This window comes from Anolis sagrei, chromosome 4 (genome assembly GCF_037176765.1).
Source record: "Anolis sagrei isolate rAnoSag1 chromosome 4, rAnoSag1.mat, whole genome shotgun sequence".
Taxonomy (NCBI): Eukaryota; Metazoa; Chordata; class Lepidosauria; order Squamata; family Dactyloidae; genus Anolis; species Anolis sagrei.
The window spans coordinates 181,581,819-181,603,610 of NC_090024.1; the positions used below are offsets into that span (position 1 = coordinate 181,581,819).

The 21,792-nt window shown below is 40.0% G+C and overlaps 1 protein-coding gene across 3 annotated transcripts in view; it reads right to left on the reverse strand.

The window, feature by feature from the left end:
• Positions 1 to 21,792, reverse strand: part of IPO13 (importin 13) — a 58,471-nt gene that overhangs the window by 31,623 nt on the left and 5,056 nt on the right. For all 3 annotated transcript variants that reach the window (XM_060773347.2, XM_060773346.2, XM_060773348.2), the window contains exon 2: positions 8,791 to 9,527. In XM_060773347.2, coding sequence (XP_060629330.1) covers positions 8,791 to 9,527 — 737 coding nt within the window. The remainder of the gene's footprint in view (positions 1 to 8,790; positions 9,528 to 21,792) is intronic.

The following is a 21,792-nucleotide window of genomic DNA, read 5'->3' on the forward strand; positions in this document are numbered from 1 at the left end:
TTCTCAGCATTTTACAAAGGCCACATTCTCATGCGCTGTGTAAAATCTTCTGAAACTGAATTAAAAAACCAAAAGTATATGTTATTCGCACAATTTATTCAAGGTGAAAAGTCTTGGGGGTGGGGGGTGGGGTGGGAGTCTAGATCCCTGAATATCCATTTCCTTAAATCAAAAGCACAAATGGTCCCGCAACGCTCTCCAGGGGGTACCCAGATAGCTACTCCCTCTCTCTGCACAGCAGCATTCCAGCACCATGGAAGGAATTTCATGCCTGTCAATCTCTCCACTGCTGCCAATAAGTGATTGTAACCATGACAACAAGCACAGAGGAAATGGAGGGGAAGAGAAAAAGATGGCCTCCAGAGAGAGGCTGTGCTGGCGGCTAATCGGCCAGCTGTCAATTACCTGGCTGCTGAGGCATATTATCTAGGGATGCCACTATTCCACACTCCGCCACCTACCCCCACCGCACATGCAGCCCACAGACACAGGTGGAAGGAGACATATAGGCACTACATATTTCAAAGGCATGCTTGAGTTATACTACAGAATGGCAGGTTTTGATGTGAAGGAAGCTCCAGAGCGCTGACCAATGTCCTGGAACATGCATGCACTGCGACTGAGCATAGCGTACTGAAAAGCATTGGCTTGAGTCACTGCCATTTAGGATCTTAGGCTGGGATGGAAGTCTGGATAATAAGCAGAGGAAGTGGAGGGAGGAGAAAAAAGATGGCACTATGTAATGCCCTAAGGGTGATACAAATGATTCCATTCCTGCATTGGTTTGTGTGCAAGAATGGGAGTGGAGGAGGGGAAGGACGCCAGCTCCAATAGTGGATAGAAAAAGAAAAAAAGCATGCACTGCAGCTGCCAGCAAAAAGACAACGTAATGGGGGAAGGAAGCAGTAGCAATAAGAGCGACTCATTCCAAGCAACTGCAATGGATTTGATGAGGGGAAGGAAGGTTAACTAAGATTACTCCAAGCAATTGAGGCTGAAAGAAGGCAACAGGGGCTAATTCCCTTGGTCAAGCCAAAGCCACACTGTGTTTGGGGGTTTTAAAGGAACCAGGCTGTTTGCTCACCTATCTACCTCATTTAACAGAAATTACAACAAAGAAAGATACTTCCTTACTTTGAATTCCTCAACATAGTACCACCCCACTGAATAGTTCCACACACATTGTGTACAGTTATCCTGAGCTATCTTCCCTCACTAACTCTGCATTGAAAGCAATGCCCTTGAGTACAAACAGCCTTGTGCTGGAGCTTTCTTCCACAGAAATCACACAAAGTCACTCTCTTGTTCAGAAGCTACAATATACAGATTGCCAGCATCTTCCCAAACTGAACATTAATCCCATTTTTCCTGTGTTATCAGGGCTGTAGCCAGAAAAATTTTTTGGGGAGGGTTGAAAATTTGGGGGGGGGGGGGGTTTGAAACATAACTCTTAGCTCATGCTGAAGCAAAGAGCACAGCAAGAGCAGAGCAGCCTTCAATAGCCTGCAGCTCCGCCCCTGTCAACCACCTCCACCAAGTCTGGCCTCCTCAATGAGAGCATTCTACACCCCCCCCCCCCAACTTGGTTGGTTCACTACATCGGTTATTGCTGCAAGTAATGACAGTGTGAATATATTGTCAATATTTGCTTGAGATAGTGCTTGCAGTTCTGGAGGGACACTTAATTTTTTTTGCATCTCATAGACTTAGCATGGGGATTTGGTTAACCAGGGTTAACCAATTCATGAGTAAACCAGGTTTATTTTTTTAACCTGAAAAATTTCAGGGGGGGGGGATTTGAACCCCTAACCCCCCCCCCCCTCGCTACAGGCCTGTTATCAGCCCATTTATGCTATTAGACTATTTATATATCCTAATTTATATCATATGATCCTGGGGAGTCTGGAAATACAATATTTGCAATAATGTATTTATGCTGGGAACACTGTTACAACATGGGCAATTATAAAAACATTTTAAAAACGACAAAGTAGGCAACAGTCTTTGTTTCCACAACAACCCATTTTACTCAAAATCCAACAATCACAAGGTCATAATGTGAAATGAAATCTTCTGAACAAGGACACAGACAGCAGAACAAACACCACAGGGGTCGCCAACCCTTCTCCATGTTATTCTAAGATATACACTGTGAAAGACATACGGATCAAGAATAGGTCTCTACAGTCAACTACGGATGCACTGCTAAGACCCTACATTTGGAAGGCAATCAAACTTGGCCATGAGTGATAACCTATGATGATGGTGGTCACGACGACATACATACATATATATGGCCGGAGTTGCACTAAAAAAATTACCTGTTCTGTCTTACATACAAATTCAAGTTGACAGCAAACCTACAAAACCTATCGTGTTCATAACTTGGGAACTGTTTGCATTATAATAATAGTAATAACAACAACAAGCTAATCAACAAGCAGTAGACACACTCAGGAGCTGAGACCAAGCAGTACTCAATTTTTCTTCATTCCTAAACTATATGCAGAAATATTTCTCCAGAGTCTGAGTCTGAAGGGAGTCTTTTACTAGGTCTCCTTTATATACTTGCTATCATAGCTATGCTTGTGAAAGCTTAGATTACTATATATTGCCATTATTTGCACATTTTCACACTACTATCCAAAGATGAGAATCTTCTTTCCTTCATCCTGTGTGATTAGTATACAGCTGTATTGGGGGGGGGGGGGGGGATTAAGAGAGGTTTTTAATTTTTTTAATGGATTTTTAAACTTAGCTTGTGATTGTCATATTTAAAGAGTGTTAACCATTTCTTCTGGCATTCTCTTGGAAGACGACAGAATCACCATGTAACATGAGTTTAAATTTAAAATATTTTTCAAAATGAACAGGCTATTACAATTCTCGACATTTTATTCCTCCCAGAAAGACAGCATCAGCGTCTTCATCCATGACACCTGATACATTAATTTAAAAAGTATTCACCTATCGGGCAACATACGCCTTCTAATATTCACTCTCTTATCTGCTGTCATGTTTAATTGAACATTTGATCCAGTAGGAAATTAATTTTAGCTTACAGATTATCTCCATAGGAAAATTATTATAACTGGCCCTGAGTCAAACATGATGTCAGCTATAAGAAAATATAGGCTGCCATATTACATAAAAATAGGTTCATGTTTTTCAGATAAAATTATTCCTTTATATGAGGGCTGGCCATTTAGATATTTTGGACCAAAACCCACTGGCAGAGTTAATCATAACAAGATCGTAATATAAATATAAAAAATGAAAGGTCAGAGTATACCACTGCAGTTACAGATTAATGAATTGATTAATGCTGTAGACCTACTACTTGCAGTTAAAAGGCAGATCAACTTTCTGACTCAAACCTAGTGTTCTGTCGCCACTGGGCCTGTACACGATGTCTTTATTCTACAGGACGCACACTTTAAACCCAGTGGGAAGCCGGGGTGCCCGAAGAGACATTGTTAGAGACTTCCAGAAGTAATGGGCTTTAGAGTCTTTAAAAGTACAACAAAGTCTTTATTAAGGAACAAATCTTCAAACAAAACTTCAAGGCTTTATTATTCAAGTCTTTAAGAGACTGGCACTAACTTGCTTTGACTGTACTATCTCAGCATAAGGAAGAACTCTTTCTATCTATGCCGCTTTCTATCTATGCCTAGTCAGCGTGGGTGCTGCTACCGAAATCCATGTGAGTCTGGGTATCGAGCAGACCTTACCGGCTGAGGCTTGAAGATATAGCAGCTCGAGTTCCGTTGTTCTGTAATGCTGTCCTGTGGAAACTTCAGGTCTGTTTTCCCCTCTGGTGCTGTGAGGCTGAGAGGCTATGAGCTCTCAGCCAGAGCCTTTGGGACCTTTTCCTTCCGTTTCCCTGGAACTGGATAGTCAGTTTGGACCCCGGATGGTCACTGGATGTACCCCGGATCGCTGTTTCTATTTCCCCGGAAGGTTTTGAGGAATGAAGCCTTTCCTAAGGGACAAACTGATATGCGTCCTATAGGCTGGCTTCCTTGTGTGGCCTGAAAAATGGCCCCTTCCCTCCAAAAAACCCAGAGAGGGGCGGGACCAGGGATCCTAACTATTATTGACAGGTGGCTTGCCCTATGAATGCAGCCAAAGGAAGCCACCTATCTGTAAAGTCCCTGCAACTTAGGACTATGAACAAACACTCAGTGCAAAACACAAAATTGGAGCCCCTGAAACACCCGTTCCAGAACACCTAGTATATGAAAGTCTAATTCAACCAAGGAGAGATAGATCACTGTGATGATCCAAGTGTGGTGAGAATGTAAATTTGTATACATTATATCTTTGGCCGATTTGTAGTAAATCTCCAAAGATTTCTGACTTCTAACAGTTTGAGAATAAGGGGGAGAAATCCCACCATAACAGTTATTTCTGGTAATTGTTGATTTCTCAGCCATTATATTCCTCATCTGGAGCAATTAATTGCTTTTGATTAGAGTGCTTCCAGATAGATTGCTCCTAACATTAAGTGTTAAAATGTATAGTGCAGCAATTCCATCCTTCCCTCCTTAATAGATTTTTGTTATGAAGACAATATAGGGAATGTCCTGGGAAAACACAGGAAACTTACAAGATGAAGATGATGGCATCTGGATTTCCTGTAAAAATCTGTGAATAAAGCAGGGTAATGTATGGTCAAAGGCTTTCATGGCCGAAATCACTGGGTTGTTGTAGGTTTTTTCAGGCTATATGGCCATATTCTAGAGGCATTCTCTCTTGACGTTTCGCCTGCATCTATGGCAAGCATCCTCAGAGGTAGTGAGGTAGGTAGAGGTAAAGCAGGGTAATTGAATAATAAAACGCCTTTTCTAGAAGCACCCCATACCTTTCTTCAGCAAAAGAAATAAAGGAAGTGAATTATTTTAGAGACTCTTTGTTTTTCCAGAATTTTGAAATATTCTTGTTCCATTATGCAGTACTCCTCAACTTAAATAGATCTTTGTTCAAGTTTGCTCTGCCTAGTCAAGGATAAGACTGCTACTTAAAACAGTGGTGGGCAATATGTGATTGTGAAATGCTCAGAGTGTGAAAGTACCATACATTTTTCCTAGCTGAGTAGAAAGAATACTGTAATGGTGCAATGGTCTGAGGTGAGAAAGACAATGATCTTGAGTCAAAGTACTGGAAAAGGCTTTTCTAAACTCTCACTCCTTAGTTACCTGACACAGTCAATGTTGCTGCCTTTCCACCTTCCATTCCATATTGGCAGAAAGAAGAGACATTAAATTAAGTAATATGCCACTACAGCAAACAGAGAACAACTATCTCATCTTGGATTACGGGAATATAGGGTGGTTAAATCCTAGATCTCAACACACAAGCAAGAGGGATTCCAATCTCCATGCTGAGAAGCCAGGGAAAGTTTATGCATGTCTCCAAAGAGTCCTCATATCTAAAAAAATGTTGCTTATCCTTGGATATAATTAATGCACAGGCAAAGTTATCATATGTTGTACTATCCCTAAGCCACTGTTAATCCATCCCCTGCGTACAACTTCCAGAGGATGAGTTTCTGTGCAGCTCTGGAGAAACTGTTCTGCATTCTTATAAAAAGTGTCTTCTTGAAATCTACCATATTTCTATTTTGTTGAAAATTGATTCCAAAGCTTCTTCCATCGGCGCCTCTGGTAAATATAACTCTGCCATCTTTATAAATAGTTGAAAACTCTGCTTACTCTGTCATCTTTTTAAAAAGTTAAAAAATGCTATCACATTCCCTATAATTTTCTCTTCTTTAAGCTGAAGAAGCGATACATTTCCAATCCTTATTTGTTATATGCATTGTTCTGCCTCTGAAATATGAGAGCACCAGTTGCTGCAGTAACCTGCTTTGCCAATGAGTCCTTGGGCAAGGTGAAGAGAGAGGGAAGGAAGGAGGCATAGTGCAAATTATATCAAAGAGCCGTATTTCTATGCTAAAATTCATAGCTTGTATATTTTTATATCGGGTATTATGTTTATTCCTGTAACCACATTAGTGTATTCACAATAGGCTTTCTACCAAAAAGGCATGGACATAGTTTTAAAGGTTCATATTGTATCCTAAATGATGGAATTCAACCACACACTGCTCAAGTCTGCAGTCCTCAATGAGAAGCAACTAGGCTAGGCTGAGGGACCCCCCGCCCCCCAACTTCTGAATGTCTGTTGATGCATCTGGTTTTTTTCCCCTCTCTCTTTCTCCTCCCATCCTAATTGATGATGTGGAATGAAATCTCATGGTCATGTGTCTTTTCCCCCCACCTTTTTATTCAGACCTCTCTCTATTCTGTGTGATCAAAAAAAATGTAGTATATAGAAGTTATTTCCTTTTGTTTGAACCTTAGAAGTAATGAAATTAGAGAGAAGCTTAGACCCATTTTTACTATGAAGAAATGTAGTTCTTATATTTTTAAAGGAACCTTTTGAAACTTGAAGGATTAAACTGAGCATCTTTGCCTCCTTAGCTCAAGAAATTCTTTTACAGCCACAACACTACACCTTCTGCTTGTTGTGAGCTAACTAACTGTTCAGTTAAGTATCCTGTTTTGTATTTTTTAAATACTCTGCTATTTTGGAGATTTCCCTAACTCTAAGGACCTCTTCACACTAGCGAATGAATCCACTATAAATCAGTTGCTGCCTCCTGCAGAATTCTGGGATTTGTAGTTTAGGGAGGAGCCTTTAACTGCCTCACTAAACTACAATCCCCAGAATTCTGCAGGACGCAGAAATCAGATTTAAAGTGGATTCATTCTCTAGTGTGATGATGAAGTAGTATGATGTTACTTGAAGTTAATACAGGTGTAACTCACTTAATAAGGTCTCTGAAAAATAATCTTTTAAAAAAATAAAGTGTTGATGCAATTATTACATTAAGCAATGTAATAAACCTTGCAGTGGGACACAATGCAAGGTAAACAGCAGCTGCCTCCACAATCCCTTAGTGAGTATGCATGAGCAGCAAAATTAAGGGAATAGGGAAAGCAGATAAATCTGCCTTACCAGCTTCCTATAGAATGTTAAAACAGCCTAAATTGGCCATCAAATGGAAATAATAAGAATGGTAAAAGCTGGTGAAAGAAAACTAAATTAACCCTAGATGTATTTTGGAAGAGGCTTTCAAGTATTTTAGTGTCCAGAAGGCTTGTAGTGTTTTTATTTCGTAATGAAAGACTCACCAAACCTGGTGGTTTTATTTCCCATGTTTATATTGTTAGTTCTGGATAAAATGTTTGTTGAAACATTCTGAACAGACTTTCATTTTTGTAGTTTAGGACTCTATCCCCATTCTCTCTATTTTATTTTGCCTCTGGTATCAAATTTTCTGTTAAAGAAGCAATACTATGTTAACTAAGGTATGGAGTAAAATAGTGGATCCTGGGGGTGGGAGGACTGTCACAACTCTCTATTCTTTCATTTGTGACTAGCTTTCACACATATTCACCAGTTAAGAAATTAAGTGCAATGCCCCTCCCCATACATGCTGCTGCACACAGACACCCCCTCTGGGAAGGAAGGAAAGAAGGATATAGAAAAGGAGGGAGGGAGGGGGGGAGGGACAAAAGGAAGGAAGGTGGGAATGAAGGAGGGAGTGAGGAAGAGAAGGAAGGAAGGAAGGAAGGAAGGGGGAAAGGAAGGAGGGAAGGAAAAAGAGGGAAGAAAGAAGGGTGAGAGAAAAGGAATTATTGAGGATAGCTAGGAAACAGAGGGAAGGATGAAAAGTAAGAAAGAGAAAGAAATGTTGGTTGGAAACAGAGAGGGAAGGAATTCAGAAAGTGTGGCATAATGGTTAGAACCTCAGACTGTGGCTCTGAACTCACTGGGTGACTTTAGATAAGTCACACTCTTTCAGCCTCAAATGAAAATAAAGGCAAATCCCTATTGAATATGTCTTGACAAGAAAACTCCGTGATAGGGTTCCTCTAGGGTCGCTCTAAGTCTGAAATAACTTGAAAGCACATAGCAACAATAATCCTAACAAACGTGACTATCTCATCGGCCAAAAGCAAGCCCATACTTCTCATTGAAGTACTTGTAAGTTTATGTTGGTTTAAATTGTTCTTAATTTGAAATATTGTATTGTTCTTTCATGGTTTTTTTTTTTTTGCACTACAAAAAAGATACATGCAGCATGTATAGGAATTTGTTTGCGTTTTTTTTATCAAACTATATTTTGACACCCCCCCCCCCCCCCCAACAATCTGAGGGACTGTGAACTGGCCCTTTGGCTTTAAAAATTTGGGACCCCTGGTCTAAGAGATTAAGATTTTAGGCACCAGGTTGGTGACGTTGAACAAGTGACATCCTCTCAGCCACAGAGGAAAATAAGGGCAAACCACCTCTGGATAAATCTCTCCAGTAACATCCTAGCATAATGCTACCATGCTAGGCATACAACTATTACAATACTATAATGAGAAAAAGAAGACACAAAGTTTGCACTCATTTATCATGGAGAGTTCCAATTCAATTGTTTCTCAATCTCACCAAGCATTCTCCCTTTTAAAAAAACTTGCCAAGTTCATATGCTGTCTTACGGACTCACTTATTCACTATTCAAGCAGCAACTTTCTAAGGATAAAAAACCCTCTCTCCTTCCCTGTCAAAAGATACACACATTCTCCCCTCTCATTTCTTGGCTGGACTCAGTGTGCTGTTACCAGAAGATGACAGGCATTATGTTAATATTGGAGCTTCACTAAATAGCTTATAGTGAAGACCACAAACTCTCTATGACCACAAGTGGGCCAATGTAAAATTAGCGCTTACCTCTGAGCATCGGGCTGGGAAATTGCATTGACTATAGCCTCCACAGCAGTGTCAAAGAGTTCTGGATCATGCAGGGAGGTGAAGGCAGCCTGAATCAAGCTTTCGCACTCCAACAGTGGTATCTCCAGTTGCACCCAGCTAGAGAAGCACTTCAACACTTTCTGTTTAATGAAGCTGGGAGAGTCTTGCTGTTGGAGCAATTGCTCTAGCAGGGGGAATACAGAACTGCATTCCTGTGCCAAGACACTACGGACCTGCCCTTTACGGTACTGTGGTAGGCGACTGGTTTGGAACTCCTCAGGCAGGACAGTCAGTAGTTCCAGGAGAGCAAGGCAGCGTGCTCGCCCATCAACGTTAGAGTCCTCTGCCTGGAACATGCGTACCATGTCAGCAACAGCACATGGCCAGGCATCTGGCATCATGTTTAGGGCCAATGAAGCAAGGGCCACACAAAGTCGAGTCAGCACAATCTTGGAACCACTAGCAAAACGGGTGATGTGGCTGAAGAGCTGTGACTTGAGGCTTTCATATTGATCAGTAGGGATGTCATTCCAGTATCGTGAAATCTTGATGTGGAGAGCACTGGCCCCAAAATACTGGATTTCAGGCACCTTGTCCATCTCTAGAAGCAGCCAACTGAAGTGCCAGGCTTGTGGTGATACCTGAGCTTGCATCAGCCATTTCTGAGCCAGGTTCTTGTTTTCAATGTTGGGATCATAATACAACTGGTGGAGTGCCTGCAAGGTGGGAGATAATTTATTCAGCACTTTCTGCAAGTAGTAAGAAGTCAAACCCAGACCCTAAGCCATCACAATATCCACATCCTGAAATATTTACTTTCTCCATATTCTAGGAGCTAAATTCAACAAGCCAAAAGGAGAAGTGTCGAATAATTTGTTTCTATTGTCCATGTTTCATATATACCTCTGGATCAAAGCTTCATTTTTACCACACAGATATCATTCTGTTCTTTTCCATTTGGATCAGAAGAGGGGGACAATGCTATAAATGCTGGCCATTAGAACAACTTAGAGTCACATACTGGTGAAAATCTCAAATGCAAACAATAGAAAAAATTAAGGAGAATGATACTTTGAATGAATGTCTATCAAAAAGCATAATAAAGCATTTATTAACATTTTATATGGAGGAAGTAGTTATTTAATTATTTATTTGATTCCCAATCTAGCTTTTATACAGATAGGGATTAGGCGCAGCTACTGTTCAATAATATATTTCTTTAATAAAGTTTTAGAGTAGATATAAAAGTAGCAATCTCCGATTTCAGAACCTGTGCTTTCACCAAACAAATATAAAGCTAAGGACATAACGTACATTTCATGTTGAAAACGTGAAAGAAGGCCATTAACATTTTCTGTCCCAACTAACCGAACTTCTTTACCTTTACATTCCTATATATCAGTGGTTCTCAACCTGTGGGTCCCCAGATGTTTTAGTCTACAATTCCCAGAAATCTCAGGCAGTTTACCAGCTGCTAGGATTTCTGGGAGTTGAAGGCCAAAACATCTGGGGACCCACAAGTTGAAAACCACTGCTATATATAAATCCAGCCTCACTGCACAAGTGGGAATCATGTGATCCAGTTATTGGACTGGAACCTCCAGGATTTCTCACCATTGGCTATGTAGCTACAGCTCCTGGAAGCTGTAATACAACAGTATTAGCACCCAAGCTTTACTGGAAGGAGAGCAATAAGGTGACAATTTGGAGTAGAGGTAAACATCTAAAACTCTCTTCTCTTCTGCCTCTTCATTTCAGACCTGTGGGCCGTGAGAACAAAAATCCGGTCCATGAACCTCCTTCCTCTTTATTTGTTTATTTAATTTCCACTCTTTTCCGCAGAGCTGACCATCCCCACCCCTTTTTGGTACCAATGTTGGAGAGTGGTCCCTAAGCAAAGTGGTCCATGTTTAAGTGGGCCCTGGTCAAAAAAAAAAAGAAAGAATGTTGGGAACCACTGTTTTAGACTCACCTTGTTTTGTAGCTGTCAATACAAAATACAATGCAAAGGGCAGGTCATGCAACGATCACGCTCAGTCAGACCCTGAACCAGTGCCACAATGAAATATTTTCTTTCAGCTAATTCATCTGCTGCTTTGTTTCTATTTTACACATGGAAAATAACAGTATGACTTGCCTTAGTTACAATTCCTTCCTAGATATATTCAGCATTACAGAGATTGAAGAGTGAAAAAGCAGCCCTCTAGGGTTAGCCTCGAAGTTAATTTCTCAACCAGAAGAAATTTAAATGCCAATTTAATAAAATTCAACATCAGTGAAACTAAGATTTGCACACCAGACCTTTCTAGACAATGCAGATTGTTTTAAAGGAAAGATGAGACAGCTTATTAGATACAAGTACAAACACAACACATGAAGACAGAAACAAAATACAAAGATTTAATGACAAAGGCCAATGTAAAAGCAAGTTGGAATGTTTATAATTGAGGACAGGAAATGCCTTCCCCCATATTTAGATTGATACTATTTAATTTTTGCATCTGGGGTCAGAGGCAAACAGAGAAAATAGAGAAAACCAATTTGTACATGACCCAAAATTATTCAGGATGGTGATATTTCAGTGAAACTACGAGAAGATTCAGAATGAGCCTTTCAAACTGGATAATGGTCCATAAAACGGCAGATGCAAACCTTGATTTTGCTGCCCACTGAGAATTACACTGATGTGTAGGCATACCCTGCTGCGGCCTCCCACCACTTCACAGAGCCCCAGGCTCCCTTTGGGGCTTGTTTGAGGAATTCACCATTTTATATAATATGCCATTTTATGGCACCATTTTATAATTGAGCATCCATGGGGGGATTTCTGGAATAAAATTCCAGTGGATACTCAGGGTGAACTGTAAAATCCTTCCAAAGTGTACCATCATTCCCTTGCCACTAAACCAGAATGTAAAACACACTGTAACATTCTTAAAAGGACGTCAACTTTAGGCTGATACAAACTGCTGATCAGTTATCAGACCAGTTTTAGAGATTCAGAATCAAATGACTAAATCTTAAATACTGGGTTTAGTCTGTGACTGAGGGGATGAACATAAAATGAAAAGGCTTGAAATGTTGTGCTATTCTTGGACTAACATCAGAGACAGTGAAGTATGTAACATTATATCTTGCAAGCAGGTCAGTGGACAGTGCAAGATATCTATGCAACTCTCTAGCACATGAAGAGTAGTAAGACAACTCCAAGGCCATGTGGTGTATTAGGATTCCGGCTGAGTTATCCTCTTGATGTTAGTAGTCTTAACCAGGGATCTTAAAAAGTATAGGTCTGTTTCATGAAAATTCTCAAGCAAATTGGCTTGGTTGTATCATAGTTTATTTAAGGAGAATAAAAACAATCTTGAAGTTGTGAGTTTCAGATTTTTTAAAGCTAGATAGGAAGCAGCAACTGTCACAACTGAAGCATCTTTGAGGCAGTGCCTCCTCCTTCCTGGACTCCTCTGAGCTTTTTCAGTGCAAGATAATAGCCGTTTGTCTCCTTGACAGCAGTAAGCTGAATCCTCAAAGTCCCAAAGATTGAACAAATAAGAGAGGGATGTTTCAGTAGAGATCTACAATCAAAGATAGCATGAATGCATGAGGTCACTCTGGATCAGCACATTCACCTTACGTTCCTACATCATGTTTCTCCTTGGAATTGTATGAAAATGAGCTCCAGACATTTGAGATACATGGCTGCTTACACATTAAGTGAAATTGAACTTAAGAGACTCAAAACATATTGCTAAGACTAAGAGCATGGCCTCACAACTCTATGGCCTATCCATAAAAGTCCCATGGGCAGGGGGAGTGTTGGTACTAGCTTTGTAGTTATTGCATTTATTTCCTGCAATGCATTCTGGGTTGCTTTTCTTTCAAATCTGCCCAACTCACCCAGCATCCTGATCATTGCAACAGTACAGCCAATTGCCACTAAGCAACAGAAACCACAGTAACATCAGCAAAGGTGGGACATCTCCACTATGACACAGAAGGTGCCGGCAATCCAAACTGAAGGCAGAAAGGTTGCTGAGTGGTGTTCTGGTTCTCCAGCATGAGCTCAGATAAATTATGTTGAGACTACCACTGGGGTAGCAGCTAGGGGCACAAACATAGATGACTTTCTTGCGCTTATAACTCAAATAGCAGCAGGTCTGTATTTGATATGTCTGTGCCAGCCAAGGCACTAGACACTTCTATCGGCAACCAGTGTCAGCTTTGAAAATGACAGTGTCTGTCACCATCTTCTGCCTTTAACCTTTGTGGTACACAATATACTATAATGCTTCATGAAGCAAGGGACATCACAAATGGCTGTAAGGAAATCCAGATGCACATTTCAGTACCGATGATTTATCCGGCACCTCAAAGGGACTATAAACTGGTTAAAATATTAATAATAGAACACTTCATTAAAATATTTCTCACTATACATAAGATAGAATGCTTTAATTCATCTGCTCAGGTTCTTAAAAGATCAAGCTAGTTTAAGCCACAATGTACAATACTATGCAGTAACACAAGGCTCCAGAATAAAATATCTGAAGAGTGTACAGAGAATACCGATGCTGAAGGAGAGAGAAGACCTACAGTTAAAAGAAGATCAACACCAAGGAGCATAATCAAGATTCAGACTTCTAAGAATATAATGATCAGTTTCCTTGTTATAAGAAAATACTGCAGATACTTGTAGCTTTTCCATTATCTGCTGATTTATATGACGAATATATAGAAACAGGTTTTTCAACTTGATAGCAATAATGTGGTCATTAAAGAACCCTCCATGACAAAGCTATAAAAGAACATTGGAAAATGTGTCTGAGTCTTTGCTTGGCACGACAAAGTAGCCCAGCCATAGTAATGACCATGAGGCTGCTCTACACAATACTGTCTCCTTTGTGAGCTAATGCAAATATACATTTAAAAGATAGAAACCCCATTGTCTAGGAAAACCGATATTTTTCAACAAAAGAACAAAAAAAAATCTATAAAACAGGACCAAGTAAAAGTGGGGCCTTCATCACTGTATATGAGATCTTTTGCAACACAATGCAAAATAAGCATGTTAAATCAAGCCTAGCTGGCAAAAGCAATTGCTTGCTCTACTGCAGATATTCCTGAAGCCACCCCTGGACAACTAGCAAGGTCACAACCTTGGAAAATTGCATATTGAGGATTCTGCATGATACCAGGGTGGAAAATAATTTTGTTAGAATCTAGATTCTAGTTATGAAATGGCAGGGAAATAGCTTGCTTTTCAGTTAGGGTTTCTTACAGAGAGAACTTGAAAATCCTATGCATTTTAGTGTTGTAAAATACATACAATTTATAAATCAATCAATAAATATCTATTTTTCCAATATCTCCTCATCAGTTAAAGGTATCTAAAGGTATCATACTGACTCCTAGAATATGCCTTTGGAATAAGTGGTTTTGATTAATTATTTAAAGATTGATATGTTTTAATTATTTGGTTTTAATGTATATGTTTGGTTTTATCTTATATATGTATATGTGACATCAAATTGTGCCCTTTTTGTGAGCCACCCTGAGTCCGTTTCGGGGTGAGAAGGGTGGGAGATAAATTTTGCAAGTAATACCTCAGAAATACATATGTTTGTAGAGAAATAAAATAAAATAAAACCCAAGCCATGTGGAATTTTTAAAACTGCAAAGAGCTAAAATATGTATAATTAAAAACTATGCAGAAAGCATATGCTAGTACCCAAATTTAGTCTGTATTGAAAAGCATAAATAAATGTATATTTTATAGATAAATTCTACAGAAAATATATAAAAATTTCCACGTGAGAATAAAAATTCAGGCAACTAGATACAAAGGATAGAACAAGAATACAGATGGAATTTGAAGAAATTGATTGGAACAATTTAAATATTGCTAGCTGTGCTGAAGTGTTTTGCATAGTCCTACTAGACACAAAGCTGTTATAGTAGGACTACCTTCATCTGTTAGCTTATACTATCTTAGCTCCAATTGATCATTTTAGTCGGACTTTTAAGAGTTTTAAAGAACTTCTTATGCTGTAAAGTGTGGGTCGCATTATGATATGTTTATGTTGTTGTATTAATCTATATTGATTTGTTTTTTTATTTTTTTATATGTTGCTCCTGGTTTTTGGCATTAAATGTTTGCCACTGTGATTTTGTTGTAAGCTGCCCTGAGTCTCCTCGGGGAGATAGGGTGGGGTAAAAATACGGTTGTTTATTATTATTATTATTATCATTATTATTATCATTATTAAGGTGTCTTTTTGGAACTGCCTCATTATCAATCTGAACAGAATTACTATTTGCAGGATTGACTTCATGTTATTAGTAACATTAAATGCTACTTCTGAGGATCTGAAGTTCATGTGTGAGACATCAATCTAGCCACTAGCTGAAAAGATAAAATGGCAATAATTTGCACTAGTGCCCACTTCAGAACTTAGGATTTCACTGTAAAGAAAACGTTTCTACTGAAAAAGGGAAAGTATCTATTTGCAGTTTTAAGACAGATTGATTTTAACATGAGCCTTTTTGAAGACTTGAATTCCCTCAATACATCCTAAGAAGTAGATTGAAATCCATTAAAGCCTGTGCTATTTAGTCTTAAAGCTGTCCAGAATTCACATACACAGAGATACATATTACTGTTCTTTTTATATGACAGAGACTAATACAGCTACTTGTCTAAAAACTATTAGGAAATGAGGCAGGTCAAGAAACTGACTCCCAGTTGCCTATAAAGAATAAACACTTCACATGGCTACAGTATTTTTAAAGGGCTAGAAGCATATTCACTTGTGTTTCCATTCCTCCATATCTTAATGAGAAGATAGCTGTCTCATTTGCCACATCACCTAGTCCAGCAGCCCATCACCTCTAATTAGAGATGATAGAAACCAAATTTCTTTTGTTCGGGGCAAGAGCATGGGTGTCAGTTCTTCGATAATGCAGCCCGCACCTCAGTTACAGACATACTTCTGCAACCACATGGCTTCAAAGCAAAAGGGAACAACCTTTGAGAACAAAGGAAAATGTTAAAAGGCACAGAACAATAGCAGAAGAATCAGCTATGAAGAAACATGCAAGATCCTGAAAGCTGTGATACAAATAAAATGAAACCAGATTTGGCACCAAAACCCAAATAGCATACAACACTTCTATGCAGGCCTTTGAACAGAAAAGCACAAGCAGGAAAGTATATGCTTCAGTCTTTTCAGCACAATACTGTTAACTTCAACCTGGATTCACTCCTACCAAATCTACCTCTACAAGGATAGCATTGTAAGAGACCTTTTTTTCACTTAACCAAGAAGACTGTATGAGCAAGGTAGGAAAGCCTAAGAAATCAACTCCATCAGTCTCTTCTTCTTCTATAAAAGTAAAACATACCACAGACCCAAAGAACCATTATCTGTCTTGCTTCTGCTTTCTCTGTTTATATAATCGGGATTAATAATTTTAACAACAGTCTTTAGACACTGGGACAATTTCTCTGCACCTTACTATCTAAAGACTCAAGCTATGTCAGTTATTTTCTGGCACATTTGGTTCATGAACAAACCCAAACGAATTGCCATAAAATCAATCCCAGTCTCCACGTGCACACTGCTTTGGGATTTTGTACTAGATGAATGTGCTGAACTATTGACCTTTTACAGGAGAGGAAACTGCCTTAAGTGCTATAAGAACATGGGTGTGGGTGCAGAAAAAACAACGTAAAATTCAACCAACTGCCTAACATACTTTAGTACCTTTGAAAAATGATACACAGACCATGAAGTACTGCACCAGGAATGAAAGATGTAGAGTTTCTGTTTCAAAGAGAGCTTCTGTTTAACAGAAATGTAATTAGGTGATATTTGTTAAATGAAATCATTCATGTCATCACTTCATCTTCATGACAGGGAAAATCTCACCAGCAGATTTCTATACCTATCTAATGAAGATTGCAGTCTTCCAGTGTTGTTTCACTATAATTCCCAGCAATTACAGACAAGATCATGGTTCCATGTAATCATGGAACAATGGAAACTGGTAGGCTACAGGTGCCTCATCCTTGCATTAGTTAATAGCTGTAAATATAGTTCTACAGTATGTTTTACTTTTACAGTAGCAACTTGACTGCTTGGCAAGATTGATCAAGAGTAGTCCCATCAGGGTTCTAGAATTTGAGGAAAAGTCCCAGGACATAAGATGCAAGATGATGAAAATGGACCCCCAACCCCACCCCTAATAAAAAGATTTCCATGGGAATTATGGTTTCCCAAGGACAGAAGGACAGATGCACTGGAAACTGCCTCCGTCCCCATGATCTCCCTCAAGCCTCCAAAGACCAAAAGCAGCCCATACCCCATGGCCTCTGAGCCCCCACACACAGACACACGCCACCGGCTCAGTTATTCAGTCTGTGTGAGAACCAGAGATGGGACATAATCTATGGAATCTTCCCGGATTTCAGAGGGAGCCCATCCGCCTGATGTCCAGAACTTCCCCTTCGGGAATCTCGGCTAACCGCAGGACAAAGGTCCAGGATGAAACTTTGATTGCAATCCCATCAACAGTAGACACTTTCTTTGTCTTCCCAGCATGGGAATATATCTAGCACAACAACCCTCATTGTGTTGTCAAGGGCTTTCACGGCTGGAATCACTGGGTTGCTGTGAGTTTTCCAGGCTGTATTGCCATGTTCCAGAAGCATTCACTCCTGATGTTTCACCCACATCTATGGCAGGCATCTTCGGAGATTGTGAGGTCTATTGGAAACTAGCCAAGAGGGGTTTATATATCTATGGAATGTCCAGGATGGGAGAAGTCCTTTCAGGCGGAATCCAGTATATGCATAAAAATGTCAAATCATCTTTTGGACTTTTATTTGTCTCCAGCATTCCATTGCTGTGTACCCAGGGGTTGGCATGACCCTTGGAGTGTCCCTTTTTTTGCAAATTAAATAAAGTCTCTGTTGTTTGCCTTTAACCTAGTGAGATTCCTGGTTCCTGATTCCTGACTTGAGACATGTGCAGTTAGTGAAGTTTGCCAGGCATCCCTCGGTAACCACGGGATTTAGAAAAACTCAAAATGTCCGGCATCAAAAACCTCTTTCAAAAATGAACAGCACAGGGCCACGTTCAGTATAGACAGCATTACAATGATCCTCACAAAGTACATATGGAAGAGTAAAGAATCTCAGTCTGCTCTGGCAGAGCATCACTTTTCTGCCACTTACAGCAAAAAGGCCTCAGGCTGAAGAGGCAGATGTGAGGCAGATTCAGCAGAATATTGAGCCCAGTCTTCTAATGCTTCTTGCAGCATGAACTGGATGTCAAATACTATGGCACAATCTCCAACAGCAGGGGTCCACACACCTTTTTCACCCAGCCAACCTTCACCTTTACAGGACAATGCTGCATCTTACAGGAATGCTTGATAAAGCCAAGTGCTACGCAGCAAAGCGAAGATAAGCTGATGGGGAGCAGAAGCATCTATGAGATTCTTAGATGTCCAACGAAACTAATATGGGAACAATTCTGGCTCCCCCTCCATAGCTCTAATATCTACATACCAACTCCCCCTAGCACTTGCTTAGCTAATCACCACCTGGGGTGTGCTGACCTTTCCTGATGTCAACATTTGCTCTATTGTTAGTGAACACAAAGAAGCTGCCTGTGCGTTCTCTCCAGGGGAAATAATGAAGCAGCATTTACCCAGTAGAACATCAGGCCAAAGAAGCCAGCATCCAAAAATAACTTTGCAAAAAAGAGCTAATCCTTAATTTATATGCATCGTGAAAATGAGAGTTTTTAGCATCATGGTCCCTAGGCTTGAACAAGGACTTTGCTCTCCCAAGCAAGCATGTACAATTGCAAGGTTGTGACTTAGTGAGAAGCTAGTCCCTGAGCTTTGCTAGAGTGAATGATGAACAACAAAATTACTATGAAAGAGGCCTTCAGTGTTAGAAGGGAGAACAATAAACTGCCCAAGGATGATTTTTTTTTAAATTCTGGCCTAATTAAAAGTATACACCCAGAATGCAAGTAATATAAATTATTTTGCTTTTGCTATAATTGGTGCTTTAATCTATGTATTTTAATGATTTTGTGTGTTTTAACTCTGTTGTACCCTGCCTCAAGCTGTGAAGAGAGGCAGGCAACAAATAAAAATGTATTAAATGGAAGGAGACAAGAAACTAACAAAGAACCCTGAACCACAATTCTCTGTCCTGGAGAAATTGAGCCTCCTACCTTGAGAAATTTTATCCCTATATATTTCAAGTCTGTCTTTCTACTGTTGAAGGATAGAAACCTGTCTATGAAATAAATAAAAAACACCATAAGAATCTTATTGTGACTTTGCCATATAATCAATGTCTTCTTTTTGTTTTGTTTCCTTGCAACTTCAGCAAAATTACAGAACATATGTAGCACTATAAAAGCAATATTCTTGAATAACATCTCAATATTGCCACTGTAGGCCCTTCAAGACAGGCCCTATATCCCAGGATCTGATCCCAGGTTTTCTGTTTATCCCAGTTTATCCAGCACTTTAAAGAAGAAAACCTGCGATCAGATCCTCGGATATAGGGCCTGTCTGGAAGGGCATGGGGTTTCTGTTTTTTTTGTTTTTTGTTTTTTGTTTTAACCTGCAAGTATAGAATATAACTCTGACAAAAAGCCAAGACGATTGCCTATTCTGGCTCTTTGATGGCAAGGAGCAGTGAAGGCATGAGGCATTAGAGAAACGAAACTTCAGGTATTATTAAATCATAAATTGCTCTGCTAGTTAAAATGGTCTGTCAAGGGACATGCATTTTCTTTACCAGTATGCAGAGTTTTCATCCCTCCTCCTCTGTTAGCATTCATTACACTTTCTGTCATTATGTAGGGAAGATTGCAGGGACTTCTTTAGACTTTGTTAAAAAATCTGGCCTAGTAGTGAGAGTGTAAGTTTTGATCAGAAGAGTCCCTCATTCAATCTCCTTTAAGTTATGAATTCACTAGCAATCCTTAAAAAGACGTAAGTAAAGATAAAGGTTTCTCCTTGACACTAAGTCTAGTCGAGTCCGATTCTGGGGAGTGGTGCTCAACTCCATTTTTAAGCTAAAGAGCTAGCATTGTAGACATCTCTTAGGTCATGTGGCCAGCATGACTACATGTAATGCAGTTACCTTCCCACCGAAGCGGTACCTATTGATCTACTCACATTTGCATGTTTTCAAACTGCTAGATTAGCTGAAGCTGGGGCTTATGACAGGAGCTCATCCCACTCCACTAATTTGAACCACCAACTTTTGGTCAGCAAGTTCAGCATTTCTCTCTAATTCAGAGAAGTGCCACCGCATTTCTCTTTAATTCAGTCTCCCAATTGCAGCGTCAGTGGGTAGAGCTAAACCTAACAGTTTTAAGTTCCAGGAGGACACTGAACATTAGAAGGAATTTCTTGATACTAAGAGCAATTTAGCAATTGAACCAACTGCCTAGAGACATGATGGGGTCTCCTTCTATGGACATCTTCGAAAAGAAACTGGACAGCTACCTGCTAGGAATGATATAGCTGGAGATCCTGGACTGAGCAAAGCGTTGGACTTGACAGCCCTTCCAATTCTATGATTCTGCGAGTTATATCCAAGACAATGTTCTACAACTTATTCTATACTACCACAGATTCCTCCCAATCTTTCTTTGTTATGCCATCTTAAATTTTGACTTCAAGCTTATTGCTAGGGGCCACGCTCTCCCCAATTCCATTCCTTATCTCTTAAGAGATAATGTGCAGGGCAAATTAGTGATATCCTAGAGTCAGAGTTAGACCATCACAGAACTCACTTTTGACTTGAACAAGTCATGGTGCAATGTTTACACTGGTATCACTTCACCAAATCTAATTACAAAGCCCACCATACTTAATTGGGCTAACATTAAGGCATTGCAACTGTAGATTGCAACCTTCCTACTGCATATTCAAACTGTAGTTTTGCAAACAAAACACAACCAAAGATCATTGTTAACAGCATCAATATTCACAGTAGCCTCTCAGGTGTCAACAACAGTGCTTGCTCACACTAATGTGTTTAAAAAACAGGTCCCATCCCACTAAGACCCGCAATGCCTTTAAAACTATTATTGCAAACTAGAATACACTTCTGAGAACATAAAAGAGAGAAGGGAGATCAGAACACATGCCAGAAGAATGAAGCACCTTAAAGTGAAAATGTTCAACTCTTCCCCATCGGAAGACAGTTCACCTTCTATAAAGGTTTTAAAGACCACTCTGCCTCCCCCAACCAGAGGAGTCCACTTGGAAGAAAGAGCTTAAGGGCAAAGCTTACAGCAAGAGAAGCAATACATCTCCAACCATAACAAGCTATGGGGGAGAGGGAGTGGTTGGATGGGCTGCCAGGTCAGTGCATGGCATCTGCAACCCTCTCCCCCCCCTCCCCCCGCCAAGGCAGCAGCAGAGTCATTCTCCAGCCAAGCCCAACATAACACTCTTCCTTGAGGGAAGCAGGGTTGGAAGGCTCCAAAATCCTTATGAAATTGTGAGAAACCTGCGAATTGGGTAGCTCTGTTAGTGACAGGACTCATAGTCCAACTAAGGCAAGGTCATAGAATCATAGCGCTGGAACAGACCACAAGGACCAACTAGTCAATCCCCCTCCATACAGGAACACACAATCTAAGCATTTCCAATAGATGGCTGTCCAGCCTCTGCTTTAAAATCTTCAGAGGAAGAGACTCCACCACACTCAGAGGCAATATATCCCACTAACGAACAGTTCTTACCATCAGAAAATTCTTCTTAATGTTTAGGTAGATTCTCTTTCCCTGCAATTTGAACCTATTGTTCCATTGTGTCCTACTCTGTGGAGCAGCCAAAAGCAAGTTTGGCCCCCTCCTCAATGTGACATCATTTCAGGTATTTAAACATGGCTATCATGTTTTCCCTCTGGGAAAAAGGCAGCACCCCGTCGCACAA